General features: G+C 41.5%; 1 protein-coding gene across 1 annotated transcript in view; it reads left to right on the forward strand.

The window, feature by feature from the left end:
• The window catches only part of ppcdc (phosphopantothenoylcysteine decarboxylase), a 97,286-nt gene extending 89,200 nt beyond the window's left edge, over positions 1 to 8,086 (forward strand). The window contains exon 5 of the mRNA XM_078532479.1: positions 7,242 to 8,086. Within this exon, the coding sequence (XP_078388605.1) occupies positions 7,242 to 7,321 (80 nt within the window). The 3' untranslated portion in view covers positions 7,322 to 8,086. The remainder of the gene's footprint in view (positions 1 to 7,241) is intronic.
• Positions 8,087 to 16,563: the final 8,477 nt, after the last annotated feature.

The following is a 16,563-nucleotide window of genomic DNA, read 5'->3' on the forward strand; positions in this document are numbered from 1 at the left end:
GCTCAATGGTAACCCCCAGGATGTTGATAGTGGGGGATTCAGCAATGGTAATGCCATTGAATGTCAAGGGGAGTTGGTTAGATTCTCTCTTGTTGGAGATGGTCATTGCCTGGCACTTGTGCAGTGCGAATGTTATTTGCCACTAATCAGCCCAAGTTTGAATATTGACTAGGTCTTGCTGCATATGGACACAGACTGCTTCAGTACCTGAGAAGTCATAAATAGTGCTGAACATTGTGCAACCACCAGCGAGCATCCCCACTTTTGACCATATAATGGAGGAAAGGTCATTGGTGAAGCAGTTGAAAATGGTTGGGCCTAGGGCACTACCCTGAGAAACTCCTGCAGTGATGTCCCAAGACAACAATCTTCCTTTGTGCTAAGTATGACCAACCACTGGAGAGTTTTCTCCCTGATTCCCATTGACTTCTGAAGCTCTGAAAAAGAGTCATATTGGACTCAAAACATTAACCCTGTTTCCCTCTCCACAGATGCTGCTGGACCTTCTGAGTTTTGCCATCGATTTCTGTTTTTATCCCGTTGACTTCAGTTTTGCTAGGGTTCCCTGATGACACAATTGTGCAGTTTATTAATTTTTGAATTGTTTGTGGATGAAACTTAGGGTAAATAGATCAAGCAGCTCAGATTAGATTTTCAATATCCTGCAGTCAGTGAAACAATAACATAAAGTGTTCTGCAGGAGCATCCATGTCACTGTCCTTCAAGTACATTAGTGAATCTTAATCTGTTTTGGCTTTAAATCAAGTTAATTTTTCCTCACCGGTTTGTGCAAACTGTCTTATCAGTCTTCTTCCTATTGGAGAATAAACCATGTCTGGTGAAGACATAATTGCTGAAATGAGAGGGAATAAACCAAAGCCAGAATACTGTCATTACATTGGAATGTTGGGCTGTCTTAGCTATTCACCCGTTCTTTGCTTGCTCAGTGGTAGCATTCTTTGACTTGGAGTCAGAAGACAGCAGGTTCAAATCCCGGTACACAGGCTTGAGCCCATAATCTAGATTCACACTTAAGTGCAGTACTGAGTGAGTGCTGCATTGTGGGAGAAGTTAAACCGAGGTGCCATCTGCCCCCTCAGTGGACTTAAGCAATCCTATGCCACTATTTTGAAGAAGAACAGGCAGGTTGTCCCCAATGCCTGGAACAATACTTATTCCTCAACCACTTTCACTTAAAACCACTATCATGTTGCTGTTTGTGGGTATTTCCTGTGTGCAATTTAGCTACACTGTTTCTTACATTGCAATAGCGGCTGCACTTTAAAAATACTTCATTGGCTGTAAGGTTCTTTAGGATGTCCTGACATGAAAGGCACTGTATAAATGCAAGTTATTTCTTCATTTTCTTAGACAATGAAAAGCATCAAATAAAAAAAACGAAATAATAACAATCATCAAAACATCTCCTGGTTTTGCTTTAGTCAGGTTATAGCTCATCCCATCGACACTTCATGTTTTACTAACTTCTTCCGCTGACTCCATGGAAATGCCAGTAATCTTTCAATTCTTCAGTTCTAATGAAGGGCTGTCCAATTGAAATGTTAATTTGTCTTGGCCTGCTTTGTGTTCCCAACATTTTCTCTTTTTGAAATGTTGGTTTTCAGGCTGTTATTAAATGATGTCTTAAAGTAATGCTGGTTGAAATAGCCCAGTCTTAGGAAATTTTCACCAGACTTTCATAAATTTTGCCAGTGCCATAACCAAGGGCAGAATCTTCTGTTCAGCGAGCGGGGGTGGGGCCCACTCCCGACGCGTAAAATGATGCGGGGTGACGACGGGCGTGCGTCCCGACGTCACCCCGCGTCATTTACATTCTCAGATCTGCCGACCTGTCAACAGCCTATTAAGGCCATTAAAAAACTAATTGAAACTATTAATCGACCTGCCCGTCCAACCTTAAGGTTGGCAGGCAGGCCGGGAGCCCTGGTGGCCTTCTGAAAAAGCATGAAACCTCATCCATGGGCTGGATGAGGCTTCATGAGCGATTTTAAAATTCTCAGAATATTTCAAAATAAAAGCTATGGACATGACCATGTCACATGAGGGGACATGGCAACGAAATTTTTCTCTCATCTTTATTTGAAGTTTCAAATCTGAGCTGATCTCCCTGAGGCACTTTTCCTCAGGGAGATCTGTATGCTCTATCGTACGCATGCGCGAAAAAGCGCATTCCTGGCTCAGGGAATCTCCCCTCCCCGCCCGCACAGGGAGCGCATAGCACTTCCTGGCGGACGTCACGCTGGGCGAGCCAATTGTAAAATGGTGGCGTGTCCCCGACTGGGGGCGCCAATCGGGAACTCGCCCACCCACACCCGCTCCTGCACATCCCCCCTGACGGGGGGAAATGTTGCCCCAACTGTGTAACATTTGGTATATTGCTACTTTTCAGTGTTTGTGCTGAAATCCAAAACAGGCAAAGTATAGTCACCTTTTTGGTATATAATTCCTTAAATTATCACTGTAGACCCAGAGGACCATAGGCTGCTCTCTTATCAGAGAGAGACGACTGGTGGCGAGTTTAACCTGAGGGTCACCACACCTCAGGCGAGGGACGAGGTTGAGAAGATGGGGGGCCTTTCATGAATGACCTCAGCCGGTACGGGAACTGAACCCACGCTTTGACGACACTTTGCGTCACAAACCAGCTGTCCAGCTAACTGACCCCCATCTCCTTAAATTATAAGTGGGGTGCAGGGGGTGGGGTGGTAAAATGTAACCTGTTTAACTGAGTTCAATTTGCCTCAGCATCTTAGTGTTCTGAGATGATGAATATTTGGTGGTGAGATTCATCATTCCAATCAAACCTCATTCACATGATGGTTCTTTATGCTCAATTACTATGTACTTAATTCATTTCCATTGAAATGATTCAGATTTACGGCAACTGAACATGGAATCCAAATTACCCATTGTACATTCAGTGGAACTTGTTCATTATTTCAGGCATCACTCATAACTAATTAAAGAGACAAGGCACACTGACTCAACACCAGTATCATGACAACAATTACAGGTTGAAGAAGCCATGGAGTTTGTTTAACAAAAGATAAATCAATCCATCTGCACCCCATTTGTATCCTGATATTTAATGATGCAGTGCTGTGCTTTGATATGTGTTGTAATGTTGCAAAATTACTTACATAGAATGTACAGTGCCGAAACAAGCCATTTGGCCTAACTGGACTATGCTACACACAAGCCTCCTCCCATCCCTCTTTACCTTTCCCTATTCTAATAGTCGTTTGGTAGCACAGAACTTGAGTAATGCTGAAAAAACTCAAAACACAGTGTCCAACATTAGATGTGATTTGCGATTGGACATTTGCTAAGTAATCCTCAGTGTGCTAAGAATTACACTGACAATCAATTTAAGATTTTCACAGCATGGCACATTTAATATATGAAAGCTACATATATTAATACACAGGGCCCTGCTCTTTGCAAACAGAAAGAACATGTACACACATTGCGCCTTCAGCTAAACAAAATAAGTGACAGCCTGACTCATTCCTCAGGGTAATTCCTTGACCAATCAAAGTCAAGCTTCCTGGTTTAAATTTCAAACAATGCTTGGCAGTTAGCTGTCAGTCACCATCGATCGGTGCATTTTCCATGACAAGGTCTCGACCAATCAGAGTCTACTTGCCAACCAGTCAGCACTCTGTTCTCATACAATATACATTGTGGTTTTCCCCCTTATATTTGTATTCTTGCAAAGTGTCCAGATGAGTGCAGGATGAAAAGCTTCAACTTGTCTCTTTTTTCAGCAATACTCACCCTATTCTGTTCCTTCCTTCATCATGTGCTTATCTTTGTTCTGCTTAAATACAATGCAAATTGCCTCAACTGCTCCTCAACTAGTGATGAATTCCAAATTTAGCCACTCTCTGGGTAAAGAGATTTCTCCTGAACTCCCTTGGAATTTATTAGTAATGATCTTACGTTTATAGGCCCTAGTTTTGGTTTTCACCACAAGTGGAAACATAATCTCCATGTCTACCTAATGCAACCCTTTTAGAACCTTAAAGATCTGCCAAACAAGTTTTTGTATAAGTCTACAATAAATGGGCTAGGTGATTACTTGGCATCATGAGTACAATCTCAACTGACACATTCAAAAAAAAATTGGGTAGATGTAGAATCAACAGTAAATGATGGTATTGGCCCAGAGCAGTGCTATTTAATTGTGAAACAACCAGAAATAAGATGGAAGTTGATTTCTATTGACCAAACCTTAAAATGGAAACGCAGGAAGATTTTTACATCTGTTTACAAGAACATGGTTCTGCGTGCTTTGCAGTGGTTATTTTATACGCTAATTCAAACTCATGCAAATCAGACATAATATTGCTTTCAGTTGCTGTCAAGTGTTGAAAATTAAATGTGCAAGGCTACAGAATCATAGAATAATTACAGCACAGAAGGAGGCCAGTCATGTCTGTGCTGACTCTCTAAAGGAGCAATTCATCTAGTGCCATTCACCCGCCTTCTACCCTTAGCACTACGCGTTCTTCCTTTTCAGATAATTATCCAATTCCCTCTTGAATGCCTCGATTGAATCTGTCTGTAACACACACTCAGGCAATGCATTCCAGATCCTAATCACTCACTGCGTGAAAAAGTTTTTCCTCATGTTGCCAGTGCTTCTTTTGCCAATTACCTTAAATCTGTGCCCTCTGGTTCTCGATCCTTCTGCCAATAGGAACAGTCCGTCCCTATCGATTCGGTCTAGACCTCATGATTTTGAATAACTCTGTCAAATATCCTCTTAAACTTCTCTTCCCCAAGGAAAACTGTCCCAACTTCTATCTATGTAACTAAAGTTCCTCATCCCTAGAACTATTCTGGTGAATCGTTTCTTCATTCTATCTGATGTCTTCACATCCTTCCTAATGTGTGGTGCCCAGAACTGGATGCAATAGGCCAAGTCAGTGTTTTGTACAAGTTTAGCATAAACCAATTGCTTTTGTATGCCCCTATTAATAAAGCCTAGGATGCTTTATGTTTTACTAACAGCTCTGTCCTGTCACCTTCAATGACTTATGTACCTATACCAAGGTCCCTCTGCTCCTGCACCTCCTTTAGAATTATATTCTTTATTTTATATTATCTCTCCATGTTCTTTCTACCAAAATGAATCATTTCACACTTCTCTGCATTAAATTTCATCTGCTAATTATTTGCCCATTCCACCAACCTACATATGTCCTTTCGATGTTCTACACTATCCTACCACAGTTCGCAATACTTCCAAGTTTTGTATTATCTGCCTAAAGTTTATGATGCAATGAACTCTGTCCGCTAATGTTTCCCCCTACTGACACTTGATTTACTTGGCCCACCTCATTCCCAAGAACTATGCGTGGCAGTGCCTCCTTTCTCATTGGACTAGAAACATACTGCTGTAGAAAATTCTCCTGAACACACTCTAGGATCACTATCCTTTCTATCCTTTACACTACTACTATCCCAGCCTATTCACTTTCCTTCTGTTGATGTCACTTAGATAAAGGAAAACTGAATTCTTTACTTAACCCTGTATCACAGTTGTCAACAACAAGGAAGCTTTGTTCTATAAGGAGTGTGGCAAGGTTGACACATACTGTTCTATGATATATCATATTATTGGCTTCTTTGTTTTAGTCATGCTATATATTGGGTCTTTTATGGAAAGTGGCACAACTTCATTTAATGCTCAGTAGCCCCTGAATAGATATTATGTCAGCAACTGAGCAAGGGGCTAAGTTATTCAATTCAAGTACAAGCATCTTGGGGAACTTGTTAAATATTATCTTAAATATGTTGTCATGTCCATAAGACATGAAGGTGATCATAAACTCTGTAAATCAAACCTTATTTTCTGCTTATGTAAAAATGGACTTTGCTGGACCAAAAACAAGGCTGCTACAGGCCACATGATTTGCAAGTTGGCTACAGCTCTGAAGAACTCCAACTGTAATTAGAGGACAAAACTCAACCCTCATCCTTGTGGAATCACACCTATCATTGTGTGGACCCATTACAATCAATAAAACAAGGAAGCAGCAGACAGCCTGTCTCCCCAGCCTGGACTAACAGAGAGCCATTGAAACTCATTATACCTGCTTGGATGCTAATAGCCACCATCTATCTCCTAAGGTGACCAATGGATTTTGACCAAAGACACAGAAACTGACTCATCAATGGGCAACACAACATGACCTAAGCTGCTTTGAAAAGTTTTAATGTTACATTATTGGACTCCCAGGGCAGTTGGCTGTTAACATTCAGCCTGTCAACACTAAAACAGGACTCCAGGCTGACAACGAAGCTTGCCTCAAGTCTAAACCTCCTCAAAGCTTGGTTCTCTGGAAGATTCCTGCCATTGCCTGTAGAGTGGACCAAGTCTCTGTATGCCAACCTCATCCTGCTGCAACAGCACCAACTTTGAAGAAATTCAGCAACTCCTGATTTCAGCTAGCTGAACCTGCCTGAACTTTAACTCGTATCTTCACTGTACTTTGACATTCTAGACCCTGACATTCAAATGAATTAATATCCATATATTTGGCTTTTTTTTTCATTTTAAGTTATTCGTAGTTGTAAAACCCTTTTCTTTCCTGTCTCCTTGTGTGCGTGTATGTAGTTGTGATGACCATCCACCAGGTTTGAATGTATGAATAAACAATACTTCTAATTTAACCTTAAAGAGAGTTTTCTGTGAGTCACTTTAAAATTGACTTCACAAAGGATTTGGGGAAACACGCCACAGTCTATTTAAAAAAATTAAAACACCTCTGCTTACAGACAAGAAAAATAAAAGAGTTCAGTTTGCCTCTTTCTCCTGTCCGTAACAATGTTCTCAACCAAAAGTTTTAATGCTTACTCCTTGTATATTATTTAGTGGAAACTGAGTGGGAATATTTTCAGGAGTTGTTTTTACTTTTTCCTTCGAGGCACTCTGAGTCCATCTTAGTCATAACCTCCACAACAGTGGTGGTCCATTGCTAAGGTAGGTATCATTAGGCTCAAGCCTGGGAGCTTACTTTAAACATGCCTACTTGAGATGGGCAATATATGTTACTGGCTAGCTGGTAGTTCCACACATTATTTCAGCTGTTCATATAATATTCTGCGTAAAAGTTCTTATTTGGGCTATAATGTGTGAAGTTGCTGTTTATTTGCAGTTTAGCGGTATGACTGGATACTTGTGTAACTGCTGTGTTTTGTTTCTGTTGTAGGGTATGGGGCAATGGCAGAGGTATCAACAATTGTGGAAAAAGTAAAAGAGTGCTTGGAACAGTCTCCATCGCCGATGTAAGCACCACGGCCAACTTTGAAAAGTCCACAATCTTTTGCTTCATTTTATGGAGATCTTTGACTTTAATATATTATGTTAACCACGGTAAAATTGGAATCAGTTTGATGTTTAGAATCCTAATCAAGCTATGCAAGCATTTTATTCCTTGTTGGTTACCGAAAACCAAACGATTGAAAATCAACCTGAGGTGGTGTAAAAGGGTTGCTGCTGGATGAAAACTGCCCGCACTGTTGAAAAATTCAGCAGTAATTCTGCTAGAAGGATGTTAAGATCAAGCAGCTTCTATGAATCTTCCTCTCTGAAGTGAGATGTTGCCACAGGAACCCTGTCCAGTATTTTGGCTTCACCTATCAATAATTGATACATCAGACTGCAATCGTGTTGCAGCGATGAGCAGTGTCGCACCCTTGGACTGTTGGACAGATTGAACATACCTGATGCTGAACTCACCCAAGTATATGCCACTATAAAATGCCATCAGCAGTTTAGGATGACAGAATAACATATTTAATCCGAATTATATTAATATATTTCTTTATAATTAATATTTAAGAACAACAGTTAATGTTATCATCCAAGGCATTCACTGTTAAATTAAATGTTAAATTAGAGTTCATGTTGTGCTATGATTCTATCTTGAATTATCTTAAAGCAAATGCTACAATTGCTTCTAAGCAGTTGTGTTTGTGATGTGACACCTCATCTGATGCAAAAGAATTTTAAGCTATCCAGAGATTTATCTGAAATAAAAGGTAGATTTTCCAACTGATGGGATCAATCCAGTCAATGCAGAATGTATGTGTAAGGCTTGGAGGATATTGGACAGGGGTCCTTTTTGCTGAATACCTGCCTAATTAGTGAACAAAATAAAGGATTAGCCTTTATAATCGCAACTTTCATGACTGCAAAGTGCTTTACAACCAATAAAGTACTTTTGAAGTGTAATCATTGCTGTAATGTAGGAAACGTAGCAGCCAATTTGAATGCAGCAAGCTCCTACAAACAGCACTGAGAAAAATACCAGATAATGTTTTAGTGATGTTGGTTGAGGGATTAATGTTGCCCAGGTCACCTTGGGGGCAGATGGTGGGGTGGTGAAGGTAGACTCCCTACTATTCTTCAGGATCGTGATGCACTTAATATGACACCCACATCCAGAGATTGAATGCACTTCAACAGTGTAGCACTCCTTCAGGATTGCACTGACAGCTGGATTTTTGTGTCTGGAATGGTACAGTTTTCTCCCAGCCTAAAGTTAGTTGCAAAAGCTTAATTATAATACTTAAATTCTTTCAAACTGACCATTAACCCTGGCCTCTTAGCCTTTATAGGAAGAATCATGCTGTGTTCACCCATCTGCAAAATAAAACTACACGAGTTTAAAGGCGCTCTTAAGGAGCTAGATCCTGTTTTATATGAATTCTCTTTAATTTTCACTGAGTCACTTATTTTTAAGAGGTGGTGGAGGGAATCATAAAGCATCAAAACATTTTCAATTAAAAAAACACTAAATATGGTCTACAGAATTGTCAAAAAGTTAATTTTTACAAATTTGGCACAGCAAGATCATTAACAACAGTATAGAGGAAAAGGACAGATTACAATATGACCTTTCACTGCTGTTCAGGAAGAAAGACAGCCAGGGTCCCAGGCTGATATCCAAGTCCATAGAAAATAAATGAAGGGTTTGCTTTTAAAGCTTCTACATCACTCTCTTAAATGGCTGAAGTGGAGCAAGGTGAAAGCAAGCCAGGAATATCAACTTACACATCAGGAGGTGTTTTTTTCAAAAATGTGGAATTAACAACTAATTAGTATCAGACATTTTTTAAATTAAGAGAAGTAAACTGTTTGTTTATCCTTTTGGATTTTGCTTTCAGCTTTTCTCAGACTTCCAGCAGAGGCCATGTAGGCAGCAAGGTTCACGCTAATAAGACAAAGTGTTATGACCACAGCGGTGTTAATTACTGCAGAAACCAGATCCCAGAGGGAAACTTGGCTTATGGGCCACAACCTTTTTTTTTGTATTCTAATAACTAGAAGATGTACCAATCTCAGCAACAAGAGGTCCAGTAACACTTTGGGTTTTAAAAAAATCAAAATAAAAGTTTTATTAACAAAAAAAAAAGAAAACTTAAGCAAGCACACAAGATTACACTTACACATTTAAGATAAAAGCTAAAAGCTACTGCGGATGCTGGAAATCCAAAACAAAAACAGAATTACCTGGAAAAACTCAGCAGGTCTGGCAGCATCGGTGGAGAAGAAATCAGTTAACGTTTCGAGCCTTCACGGCCCTTCGGCAGAACTGAAGCATAGTTAGGAGAGGGGTGAAATATAAGCTGGTTTAAGGTGGGGGGGGCGGTCGGGGAAGAGAGAAGTTGAGGATGTGATTGTGGAGATAAGCAAGCAGTGATAGGAGCAGATAATCAAAAGATGTCACAGACAAAAGGATCAAAGAGGCGTTGAAGGTGGTGATATTTGTCTAAGAAAAGTGCTAATTAAGAATGGAAGACAGGACACTCAAAGTACAGCTCTAGTGGGGGTGGGGTGGAAAAGACTAACAAGGTTTTAGTTTTAGATTTAAAAATAATGGAAATAGGTGGGGAAAGAAGAATCTATATAAATTATTGAAAAAAAAAGGGGTAGGGGGGGAGAAACGGGGTGGGGATGGGGGGAGGGGGAGTTTAAGATCTAAAGTTGTTGAATTCAATATTCAGCCCGGAAGGCTATAAAGTGCCTAGTCGGAAGATGAGGTGCTGTTCTTCCAGTTTGCGTTGGGCTTCACTGGAACAATGCAGCAAGCCAAGGACAGACATGTGGGCAAGAGAACAGGGTGGAGTGTTAAAATGGCAAGCGACAGGGAGGTTTGGGTCTTTCTTGCGGACAGACCGCAGGTGTTCTGCAAAACGGTCGCCCAGTTTGCATTTGGTCTCTCCAATGTAGAGGAGACCGCATTGGGAGCAACGAATGCAGTAGACTAAGTTAGGGGAAATGCAAGTGAAATGCTGCTTCACTTGAAAGGAGTGTTTGGGCCCTTGGACGGTGAGGAGAGAGGAAGTGAAGGGGCAGGTGTTGCATCTTCTGCGTGGGCATGGGGAGGTGCCATAGGTGGGGGTTGAGGAGTAGGGGGTGATGGAGGAGTGGACCAGGGTGTCCCGGAGGGAACGATCCCTACGGAATGCCGTCAGGGGGGGTGAAGGGAAGATGTGATTGGTGGTGGCATCATGCTGGAGTTGGCGGAAATGGCGGAGGATGATCCTTTGAATGCGGAGGCTGGTGGGGTGATAAGTGAGGACAAGGGGGACCCTATCATGTTTCTGGGAAGGAGGAGAAGGCGTGAGGGAGGATGCACGGGATATGGGCCGGACACGGTTGAGGGCCCTGTCAACGACCTTTAAGGTTAGTCTTACAAAATATTCCCCCAAAACTTTCTATTTGGTCAAACCCACAAGTAAACACTTTCCAGACAACACTCCCTCATAGATATCTAAACATGGAATCCAGTAATATCACACATGACAGACTGCTGGAGCTTCAATAAAGGTGTACCACATGACCTGTGCCCTCTTCCACTTTGCTATGGTAAAGCAGAAAAACACTGCTTGCTGCAGCCCAAGGCTCCAGCCATCTTCATCTTAACCGCTATCCAGCTCAATAGCTAAAAAACCAGCTATTCACAGTAACTCTAATATACTTTTATCCCCTTTCATCTCAATCCCATTGTTGTCACACCCCTTCGAAATTTAAACCCTTCCAAATATAAGTTCTTTCTTGGTTCCATCTTCTCTTTGCTTTTAGGTCAATAAAAATATAATATCCCCTCTACTATTTACCTATGGACTCCTGCAGGATGCAAACATTTTCCTTTACTCCTCTGGTTCCCCACTGAAATTCAAACAACCTCTCAACTTATCTAAAAATGCAAATGTTAGATCTAACCTATTTACTTGTACCTCAAACCTAACACCTTTAACCTTCTCATGTTTCTAAACCCTCAGACAACCTGACTCCTATCAACTTTGCCCAGCTTAAGTAAATCACACACAAACAGACACAGGCTTCTTTACAGAATAGCACAATATTCCCCCAAAATATTTTTAAAAAGCATCCATTCTAACAAAAGCAGAAATGGTGCAATGCCACATGGCATTCAACTTTCACTGGGGTGTGTTGGGGTGGGAAATTTATTTCAGAGCTTTAAATAGGGAGTTATGGGAAATAAAGGCATAGATTTGGAAGACAATTTGTTCAAGAAAGAGGTAAAGAGGATTTAGCTAGGGTGTTAATTTGCAAGGACGGAATTGAAGGTGTGTCTTTTGAGGAAGGGGTTGATGGTTGTGGTTTTGCACATTGCTTAGGGGGCAGGAAAGGAAATTGGGCGGACAGCAGTTTAATGAGAATGGAGTCAACAGCAGGAGGTGGCCCTCATAATGAGATGGGGGGATGAGAGAGATGCAAGCCTGGGGTGGGGGGAGATGGGAGGCTTTTTGACGGTGGGGGAAGGGGTAAAAGTAACAGAGGCAGCTGAACAAACAGCCTCAATCTTAGAAATCAATTCATGAGATCCTGTTGGAACTGGAGGGGGTAATAGCAGAGGGCTTTAGGAAGATGGTTGGTGGTCGAGAAAGGAAGCTAGGGATTATGTTTGCTGTTGAGGATGGAATAGTAGATGACTTCCATAGAGAGAAGCGAGGACCGCTAGCACTCGATATAGTCTTAATGGAACCTGGTGATGGATGGCTAAGCCAGTTGTGCAGCAGATAAGCTCAGGCTTTCACCCCTTGCAATTGAAGAGCAAACAAAGAGGCAAGAATGGGATAAAGTAAAAGTTTTGCTTGAGACAAGGGCATCAGTGGTGCAAGTGAGGGAATTGTGTATCTTTTCTGGTCTGTTTTTCCTGGTAGTGCCTAAGCTCCATGCCATTTGATAGAGAGCCATCAATGATGAGAAAGTTAAAGTAGTCTGTCTCAGCTGTCAGTGTCTTATCTATACATTGTTAAGATTTTGTTAATGCCAATGACATTGTTAAGGTTAAGAGAAACAGGTGATGAGCCTTAACTGTTTTTGAGTAAATATAAATAGGGGATAGAGTGCATCATCAAAAGAGGAGTGCATCATCACCTACGGTAATGATCTTTTAATTTGATTTTGTAAGTTTCCTTTGACATTTTGTTTTAGTTACAGTGCCCCATCAAGGGCTGTTTACCCCCAACTTATTTATCGATTTTTAAAAAATTTATTGAGTTTTGTTTACCTCAAGAGAGTCTATAAATAGGGGATGGGGCGCATCATAGAAAGAGGGGTGCATCATCACCCCAAGTAATTATATTTTGGTTTAATTAGTTAAGTTTCCTTTCACGTTTTTGCTTTAGTTACATTGCCCACCAGGGGCTGTTTACCCCCTCTCATTTATTCATTTTAGTTTAATTTATTGATTTTGTTTTTTTACAAAAGAGTCTATAAATAAGAGACCCCTACCAGGGGCTGTCATCTCCGTTTATTAGTTTAATTTATTGATTTTTGGTTTCTTCAAAAGAGAGTATAAATAGGGGATAGCTGGGACACTGGTTTGTGTGAAAGGAGAGCTATGAGACTGAATAAGTCAATAAACTCTCGATAAAGAAAAGCTCCATGTCTTGGTTTCTGCTTCACCAACCGACTTGGTTGAATCCTGTTAACATCAGCCATGGGCATTCTATTTTAACCTACTTGTTTTGTGTGGTAACTTTTGTGTCAGGCTTCTCTATTTAGAAATCCCATGTAATATTTATAACCGGAACCACCTATAAAAACTCACCCTGATATAATTACATCCTGTTTTTTTTTTGTAGCGGTGCTGCATCCTCTTCCTAAACCTTGAACTAGCGAGAACCTTCAGTGCTCCAAGCAACTGAACTCTGTTTCCCAGGTTGCAGGAAGCTTTGCTATTTAATTATCCATAAATATTAAAAAGTTGCATGCTCTTTTCTGAAAATTGCTAACCCTGTTTCATCTGGAGCCTACACTAGGCCTTGAATCTTTGCATGCTATGCCACAAGGCTTTGACTTGTACAATAAAAGCTTCCAGTTTTAAATGGACCAGAATTGAAACACATGTCATTCTCTCCTTTATGGCTGCTTATAAAGATAAAGGAAAGAGGAGAATCTGGAACCTTCCACAAGGAATAAAAAAAGCCCTCAGTGTGAAGAGTAGGGCAGTATTGTCAGAGTTTAGAAGCCACAATGGAGAGCAATCACCGACCACAGGGTATCCTATATGTCACAGAGAAGATTTAAAAGCATATTACAGGACCCCTTCCTGTATTAGTTTGGGAGCGAGAATTCCAGAAGGATTATCACGCACATAATGGAATGTAAGGGAAACCAGAGCCTTTAAATAAATAGGTCAGATGAAGAATAATGCACCAGGGTCTGTGTGGTTACTACGGTTTACTTTAGATAGATCTTCCTGTGGTTCAGCGAAATGCTTAAACTTTAACCAAAGTCTGGTTAGAAAATAGCAAAGCTGCCAGGATGTGGGGCGGGTCACCATGTGCAAAGATAATGTGACCAAACATGAGTTGGAATTAGGAACAGGATTTTCATTCTTCTGACCTCTGAGATCTCTGTGCTCCTCCAATTCTGACCTCTTGCACGTCCCCAATTTCCTTACCTGCCCCCCCAGATTTCTCCATCTCTCAATTGTGCTCTCTTTCCTTAAGCCGCTCCTTAAAACCTACCTATTTGAGCAAGCTTTTGGTCACCTGTCTTATGATCTCCTTTTGTGGCTCAGTAGCCAATGTGATCTGAATTCACTGAAGTTCCTTGGAACATTTTGCTACATCAAAGGCACTATATAAATGCAGCTTGTTGTGTCAAGCTATTTTGCCTCAGAGGACGATTTTAAGCTCTTGGTGGGAATGCAGCCTAGTGAACATCCAGACTGTCTGGGATGACCCAGCAAATTTTAATGACCGGGTCACAATAGCTGGTTTCCCCGTGAAATGGTCTGAAGGTTGGTGGGAAGGGGCTCCTCAGTCATTAAAATCAGCTGGCAGGGGACCAGAGAGAATGGTCCCTAGCACTAAGTCAAGTCTTTGGAGACGTATGGGATGGCGCCTGACATTGTTCACTGTTGATCAAGACGGAAGGAAACCCAGGGTAATGGAAACCCAAGGTTTCCTAGTTGGGTCCAAAGGGCCCACTCCTGCCCCTCCAAGGCCTCCAGGTACCTAAATAAAAAAATGCAAGATTTACCTTTCTGGGACTTGTCCTGATCCTGGAGCCACCTGTGGGGAAGCCACTGTCATTCCCCTACCTCCTTGGCTCCATCAATGAGTTTATTCAAGAATGAGACTGGGATCAATAGATTTTTGACCTTAGGAATGTAGAGTTAATGCCAATGATCAGCCATGATCGTATTGAATGGTGGAGCAGGCTAGAGGGACCAAATGGTCTACTCCTGCTGCTATTTCATACATTCTTATTGCTACTGGATCCCAATGATGCCATCAGAGCCCCATCTGCGTATTTAAAGGACTCCCGACCACTTATGGTGGGTGTTCATAATTTAAAATGCAGCCAGGATGCCAAAGCTCTGCTCCATTTTAACTGCCTCATCCCCACCCCCCTCCCCCAACCTTCCCGATTACTGTGAAGTGAGAGAAATTCAAATGCCCCCAACTGTGTCTAGCTCCTTATTTGCTATGTGATATATCTCCCAAGTTAAATAGGCGGTTTGCCTGTCAGACACCACAGTCAACACTAAGACAGAAGAGGAAGTCTGTAAGCCTCCCATGGATATTGCTTTCAACTGAAAGGAAGATAAAACATATACAGAAAGTCTTGTGTCTAGTACACATCCGTTATACTTCAAAGAGTCAACTATGTTACAAAAAATAAAAGTCATGCTGGCTTCTTTTAACCTGGGGGTATAACCATCTCACAATTTGTAAACCCCATTATGAGCAAAGCATTAGCCTCTAATTGACCTCAGTATTTACAGGAGTGAGACTTTCTAGTCTTGAAGGATCAGATCAATTTGAATATAGCTCTAACTTAAAAGCCAAATGATAACTTGTCCATTAAGTTCTTTTTTAATGAGATATGGGTGTCACTGGCAAGGCCAGCATTTGTTGCCCATTCCTAATTGCCCTTGAACTGAGTGGCTCACTGGGTCATTTCAGAGGGCAGTTAAGAGTCAAGCACATTGCTGGGGGTCTGGAGTCACATTAGGCCAGGTAAGGACAGCAGATTTACTTCCCTAAAGGGCATTAGTGAACCAGATGGGCTTTTACAACAATCAACAATGGGTTCATGGTCACCATTACTAAGACTAGCTTTCAATTCCAGACTTTATTAATTCAATTTAAATTCCACCAGGTGCCATGGCAGGATTTGAACCCTCATCCCTACAGTATTAACTGTGGTGTTGGGATTACTAGTCCAATAACATTACCACTACCCCACCATTTCCTGCTAATGGCATAACTCATGAATCATTATAAAACCATATCATGTGATCCACCATGAGCAATGCCAGGAGTGGTCCACTAAGCTACGTGGTCCCGCAATTAACAGTCTTCAATCTAGTGCAAATCTATCTTTTAAAACTCCCACCTTATGAGTTTCACAGCTGTGGGGCAAAAATAGTTTGTTCAGAGTAACCACTTCAATAAGTTCCCAATCAAAAAACCAATTGAATAAATGTAAACAAATCAATAAAATGGAAACAAGAACTTCTTGCTGTCCTTAGCCATCAACTTGAGCTAAGCAGCTAGGAATAGCAGCTCAGTTGGTCGGGCGAGGGGATTGGTTCTTGCTTTTGTCAAATCCTGACACCGTTTGGTCATGGTGGAAGCTCTGGTCCCCTTCAACACAACACGTGCTCCTGACTGACTTTCTGGGGTCAGGGTAACTTTCATATCTCAGGAGGTCCCAGCCTCAAGCCAGTTGCTGCTGCACAGTGGTTAGATCACCTGTTTTTATTGGCAAGCTGGCCAGTTGGCATTCTAGCTCATTGATTAGTAGTCCACAAACGACTGTCGGTCCCACTCTCCATTAGAGAGAGAAAATCGGTTAAATATAGCTGGGAGGGCACCACTTTGCAAGCGTGGGGCAAGGCAAAGAGGCAGGTCTCCATGAACTGCCATAGGCAATATAGGGATTAAACCCATCGCATTGCCACCATTCTGCACCACAGGCTAGCCATCTAGCCAGCTAAGCTAACTGACCCCCATAACTCATTGATTAACTGCCCT

This window comes from Cetorhinus maximus, chromosome 30 (genome assembly GCF_964194155.1).
Source record: "Cetorhinus maximus chromosome 30, sCetMax3.hap1.1, whole genome shotgun sequence".
NCBI classification, from domain to species: Eukaryota; Metazoa; Chordata; class Chondrichthyes; order Lamniformes; family Cetorhinidae; genus Cetorhinus; species Cetorhinus maximus.